The sequence below is a fragment of the Euprymna scolopes genome, chromosome 32 (genome assembly GCF_053919585.1).
Source record: "Euprymna scolopes isolate OS-2025 chromosome 32, ASM5391958v1, whole genome shotgun sequence".
NCBI lineage: Eukaryota > Metazoa > Mollusca > Cephalopoda > Sepiida > Sepiolidae > Euprymna > Euprymna scolopes.
The window spans coordinates 63,449,861-63,456,124 of record NC_136513.1 but is presented as its reverse complement, the minus strand read 5'-3'; the positions used below and the strand labels follow the sequence as shown (position 1 = coordinate 63,456,124).

Here is a 6,264-nt window from a genome sequence, read left to right as displayed (position 1 = left end):
CCTTGGATGTAGCCTCATTTTCGAAGACCATTAGATTAATATGCAATCAATGTAATATTATGCCAGTGAACGCTCTTGGATATGGCTTCATAGCTGGATATTTGTACTAGCATAGTACCCAGCATTGCCGGGGGTTGTATAAGAAAGGTGGATATATGTGAAGCGAGGTGCTCGCTGGGCAAAAACAACGAACAGCTCACTTACGATTAATTTTTTAAAACATTAATACAAAAGTAAATATCTGGAAAAATCAATTAAAAACAAATCATCAGACTTAGTTCTTTATAATAGATGTGAATTTATTTGCCTGGTGTATCTCACTCGTGTTATTTTTAGTCCGAAGATAAAGAAAAGAAATCCTTCTTGACTGGTCTAATGTTTTTGATGTTATGTTGGGAATTAATTTTTTTAGAAAATTCGTCGAGTAAAGAGCGGGAGGAATAGATAAGAATGTTTTTCTTTCTTTTTGTGTGTTGTTTCACCAATGGAATCAGCACAGGATGTGTCACGCACAGGATGTGTCACACACGAGCGACAGAGCGTGGCAGTAACGCGTCTTACCTTTCTGGGTGCGCGAACAAAAAGAGGGTGAGATAGTCCTTGAATTTGGCACCACGACCTTTTTGTCTTTTTTTTCGGAGCTCTCCGGAAACGGTGAAATGTTCAATGTCCTGACAAAATAAATTCCCGGGTAGACGCTACATACCCCCCTACTAGACAGTATGTCGAACAAAAGAAAGTGGAAAAGTCACTGGGTATACACAGCAAATCGGTGAGGACGTTGCACTAATCTGCCCGATTTGGTAGAAGTTGTAATTACTGGTGAATCGAAGTTTCCGTTCTGAACTGCAGTGTTTTGTGTCCGTTTGTGTGCTAGCACATCGTCATCCAGAATAGCTTTCTTCAGGCGATCAACACTGACTGAATCTCGTCTTCCGTCAATGTCGATAACAAAAAACTTTGAGTAGCGTTTCAATACCTTAAAGGGACTGGAATACAGTGTTTGCAGTCGAGCTGTGCCTCCATCGTTCCGAACAAACACATGAGTCCACGATTGTATGTCTTTGGGGACGTGAGTGCGTGTGTTCTGTGTTCTCGGGGCAACGTTAAAAGGTTTCGCCAAGTATTCCCTCACACGAGAGGTATAACTTGTTGGGTCAGGCATGCGTGTAGGAGTGGTCGGTGCGACCATCTCTCCAGGGAGAGTCAGCGTTGTTCCGTAAATCATTTCGGCAGGCATAAAGCCAATATCTGCTTTTATGGTGGATCTAATGCCTAATAGAATGAAGGGGAGGTACTCTGTCTACCTGTTAGGGTCGGAATGTGCTCTAATAGCTGCTTTCAACTGACGGTGCAGACGCTCGATCATGCCGTTTGCCGCCGGGTGGTACGAGGTAGTCCTTATGTGTTTGATTCCCAGTAGGCGAAACAACTCAGAAAAAAGATAGGAATCGAATTGTCTGCCCCTATCTGTTGTGATGGTGTGAGGCAACAGTTTCTGCGGAAATATCTGCGATGGGGATGGCTTCAGGCCATCTAGAGAATCTGTCGATGCAAGTCAATAAGTATGTACAGTTTCTCGAATGTGGGAGTGGACCCACTAAATCTATGTGAATGTGTTGAAATCGTGCCTCAGGGGTTGCGAAGGTAACAAGGGGACTTTTAATATGCCTCTGTACTTTCGATTTCTGGCAAGGGACGCAACTCTTGGTCCATTCGCGAACGTCTCGGTTAATGGCTGTCCAGATGAAACGAGAAGTCACCAGCTTCTGCATGGAACGAATGCCAGGATGTGACAAGTTGTGTAATTGAAAGAAGACAGCTCGCCTATGCTTAAGGGGTACATAGGGGCGTTCATGACCGTTCGAAACATCGTACCATATTGTCTCGTTGGAACAAGGTACTGGGACTTGCTTGAAAGTTAGATTTTCGGAGTGATGTAAGCGATTTAGTTCTTCGTCATTCCGTTGGTCGATGGCGATCTGGTGGACGTCGATCTCGTCAATCGCTTGAATGGCATCGATGTGCATTCTCGACAATGCATCTGCAACTACGTTCTCCTTCCCTCTGATATACTTGATATCCGCAGTAAATTGTGATATGAAATCCAAATGGCGAGCTTCCCTGGGTGAGTGTTTTCTGGGCTTGGCAAGCAAAGCATGCGATAACGGCTTGTGATCTGTAAAAAGCGTGAAAGTGGATCCTTCCAACATATAACGAAAGTGTTTAACTGCGCAGTATGCGGCCAAAAGTTTCCTGCTGAAAGTGCTGTATTTGGTTTCAGCGTGCTGAAGGCACCTTGAGAAAAAAGCTAGTGGTTGCCAAGTATTATCCATTAATTGTTGCAGTACACCACCAATGCCAACGTCGGATGCATCGACGGATAAAGCTAGGAGTGCATCTGGACGGGGAAAAACCAACATTGTCGCTTCTGTTAATGCCTGCTTGACCCTATCGAAGGAACGTAATTCCGTTTCGTTTAATGTAATCGTCTCATTTTTTTGTTTTTATTTCTGAGTATGTCGGTTAATAGCTGAGCGATTTCAGCACAATGGGGCACGAAACGTCGATAGAAATTAATTAAACCGAGGAACTCTCGAAGTTTATGAAGTGAAGTGGGAGCTTGGTAATCGACTATAGATTGGACTTTCTCTGGAAGGGGACGGATACCTTCTTTGTCGATTAAATGGCCGAGAAACGAAAGTGAGAAAACTCCAAACTCGCATTTTTGGGGGTTAATAATAATGCCATAATCTGTCAATCTGTGAAATAACTGCTGCAGATGCTGTAAGTGTTCACGTTCTGATGCACTTGCCGCGAGGAGATCGTCGATATATGCATAGACGAACGGTAGTCCTCGCAAAACTGCGTCGATAAAGCGTTGAAAAGATTGCCCTGCATTACGTAATCCAGAGGGCATGCGCAAGAATTCGAAAAGGCCGAAAGGAGTTGTGATTGCAGTCTTAGAAACATCCTCTGGGTGTACGCGCGAACACGGTCGATTTTGGAGAACACTGTTTTTCCGTGAAACGAGTTAGAAAAGTCTTGCAAATGCGGAATAGGGTAATTGTCCGGAGTAGTGCGGCTGTTAAGTGCGCGGTAATCCCCACAAGGGCGCCATTCGCCGGCTGATTTTTTTGGCACCATGTGGAGTGGCGATGACCAGTTGCTATTAGAGGGTCGAATAATGCCTAAATCCAACATGTGCTGAAATTCTTATTTAGCCGCCCTTAAACGATTGGGTTTTAGTCTGCGCGGGCGCGCACTCACAGGCGGTCCCCTTGTTTGGATATGATGAGTGACATCGTGTTTAACTTTGTCACCGTTAAATGTAGGACGAGTTAATTCCGGGAAACCTCGCAGCAAATCTGTATATGGAACCGTGGTGTCTTTACGTATAACTGGGCTGATCTCGGTCGACCCACTGATTATGCCTTGCACTGAACATCCAGTGTTGTTATCAATGAGTTTGCCGCATTTGACATCTACAAGGATGCCGAAATGGTGCAGAAAATCCACCCCTAAAATCGGAACGGGTAGCTTTGCGTCGATGAAGACCCAACATAGTGCGCGCTGTAATCCAAGATTTAATGTTATCGATGTCTCTCCGTAAGTAGGAATGGAGGAGTGATTCACTGCGTGTAGAAATAAGTTTGATTGAGGACGCTTCTCTTTCACGAACTTCTTAGGGATGATACTGACTTCCGCACCGGTATCAACGAGAAATCGTATTACCAGTGGTTCTATCAGTCACGTACAGGGTGCAACGAATGTTGTTCTTGCCAGGAGTGTCTGCCGCTCCTACTGCCTGGCCTGGGCATTTCCAGAGAGATGTTTCTTCGTATATGAACATGGCTGGTGGCATCGGTAAGCTCTTTCACCGAAACGCGCGTGGTACTTGCAGAGCCCACCGCTGTTCTGAGTGCTGCTAAATCGCCGGGGACGGACTCGCTCAGTGGGGTGCTTATGCATTTTTGGTTTGAGCTCGAGGTCACGTAACTGTTCACTCAGGTCGTGAATCATTTGAGCCTGTCGCTCTAGTTCCTCGCGTATATCCGTAGAGGGGTTTGCGTCGTTAGGCAGGGCAGCGTTAGAGCTGTGCATGTGAACTGGGGCTATGGAAACGGTCACGTCCATAATTTTGTCGGCTAGGTCCGCTAGCTCCTCGATGGTTGTGGAGTCATTCGAAGAGGCGAGTATCATTTGAATACTCGATGGCAGTCTATTAACGAAAAGTTGTTTAAGTATGTCCGGCGGTAGTGAGTTCTCACCCATCAACAGCTTCATACGTCTGAGTAACTGAGATGGTTTCCGATCTCCGAGTTCTTCTTCTACAAGAAGTTGACGAAGGCGTTTCTGCTGTGAATCGGTTGTCCTACGAATGAATTCCAATTTGAAATAATCGTAGCTGATCGATCCAGGGGGTGACATGATCAGGTCGCGAACCTCCACCATTACTTCATGCGTTAATGCGGCCACCACGTGGTTGAATTTCGTCACATCGCTCAGAATCCTTTGCGTGTAGAACTGGGCCTCTACGTGTGCGAACCATAATGTTGGATCGTGCGTCCAAAAAAGAGGAATCCTCAAAATAGCCTGAGTAGCCGTCGTTGAAGGAAGCGCCTCACCATCCATCGTGGGGAACGCGTTGAAGAGAACGATGATCGCAGAAAATCTCCGTGAGTTCCTTTACGCCTAGAAAAACCGATGTGCCGCTAAGGTCGACATGTACATCATTCGGCGTGCGCGTGGTCGCTGAGAAATTTCCCTTGTGTGATTACAGGTAATTCTTCCTTATTGATAATATCCACATTTCCTTGCGTGTTCTGCCAAAGTCTGATGAAAAAGAGGGGTCACCAGTGAAGCGAGGTGCTCGCTGGGCAAAAACAACGAACAGCTCACTTACGATTAATTTTTTAAAACATTAATACGAAAGTAAATATTTGGAAAAATCAATTAAAAACAAATCATCAGACTTAGTTCTTTATAATAGATGTGAATTTATTTGCCTGGTGTATCTCACTCGTGTTATTTTTAGTCCGAAGATAAAGAAAAGAAATCCTTCTTGACTGGTCTAATGTTTTTGATGTTATGTTGGGAATTAATTTTTTTAGAAAATTCGTCGAGTAAAGAGCGGGAGGAATAGATAAGAATGTTTTTCTTTCTTTTTGTGTGTTGTTTCACCAATGGGATCAGCACAGGATGTGTCACGCACAGGATGTGTCACACACGAGCGACAGAGCGTGGCAGTAACGCGTCTTACCTTTCTGGGTGCGCGAACAAAAAGAGGGTGAGATAGTCCTTGAATTTGGCGCCACGAATTTTGTCTTTTTTTTTGGAGCTCTCCGTAAACGGTGAAATGTTCAATGTCCTGACAAAATAAATTCCCAGGTAGACGCTACATATGTACTAGCAAAATACCCGACGTTGCCTGGGATTGGATGTAATAGATGGGATGTTTCCTAAGAGAATACCTGGGATCGCATCAGATAGGTGGATATTTGTGCTAATAGAATACCCAATATAGGAAGATGTTGCGGTTATGTCGTAAAATCATGAAAAATTATTGTCAAAATTAGTAACATATCCAAGAATTATGAAAAATGATGAAATGCGAGTTATTTGTTGGTGTGTTTGTAATGAAATAACACGCCAGACAATGTCACAAAGTAATTATTTTAGCAAAAGGAAAGGATATTATGTGGGTTAAATTATGAAAAACGATTGTCAAAATTAGTAACATATCCAAGAATTATGAAAAGTGATTAAATATAAGTTATTGGATTGGTGTATTTATAATGAAATGAACAGCCCAGATATAGTCTTGAAGTTAATATTTTAGTAAGAGGTGGTCGATTATGTGGGTTACATCATTAAAAATGATTGTAGAAATTAGTAACATATCCAAGAAAAGTGAAAAAGTATGAAATGTGAGTTATGTGATTGGTGTGTTTGTAATGAAATTACCAGCCCAGACAATGTCTCAAATGTATTATTTTAGTAAGAGGAAGGGGGTTATGTGGGTTAACTCATGAAACATGATTGTCGAAATTAGTAACATATCCAAGAATTATGAAAAATGATGAAATATTAGTTAGCATCGAGGTAAGTCATCACGCTTTATTTTTCGCTTTCGCCTCAAGGATGCAGGTTCAAACCTACCTCCCTTCCCAAAACGTTCTTTTTTCAAATACCTGGGCAACGCCGGGCATCCCCACTAGTCTATATATATCTATCTATATCTATATATATAAATGGCAAAAT

At 43.2% G+C, this 6,264-nt stretch overlaps 2 protein-coding genes across 2 annotated transcripts; both read right to left on the bottom strand.

Moving 5' to 3' along the window:
• Positions 1-748: 748 nt before the first annotated feature.
• Positions 749-1,240, bottom strand: LOC145256153 (uncharacterized). The gene has a single exon (XM_080114739.1). It carries the CDS (start codon positions 1,238-1,240, stop codon positions 749-751), a length of 492 nt encoding a protein of 163 aa, XP_079970865.1.
• A 2,561-nt stretch (positions 1,241-3,801) lies between these two features.
• On the bottom strand, positions 3,802-4,635 carry LOC145256151 (uncharacterized). The gene has a single exon (XM_080114738.1). It carries the CDS (start codon positions 4,633-4,635, stop codon positions 3,802-3,804), a length of 834 nt encoding a protein of 277 aa, XP_079970864.1.
• Between the last annotated feature and the right edge of the window lie 1,629 nt (positions 4,636-6,264).

Coding starts and splice junctions, on each gene's coding strand:
- LOC145256153 (XM_080114739.1), bottom strand. CDS start 1,240: ATGCCTGCCGAAATGATTTACGGAACAACGCTGACTCTCCCTGGAGAG.
- LOC145256151 (XM_080114738.1), bottom strand. CDS start 4,635: ATGGATGGTGAGGCGCTTCCTTCAACGACGGCTACTCAGGCTATTTTG.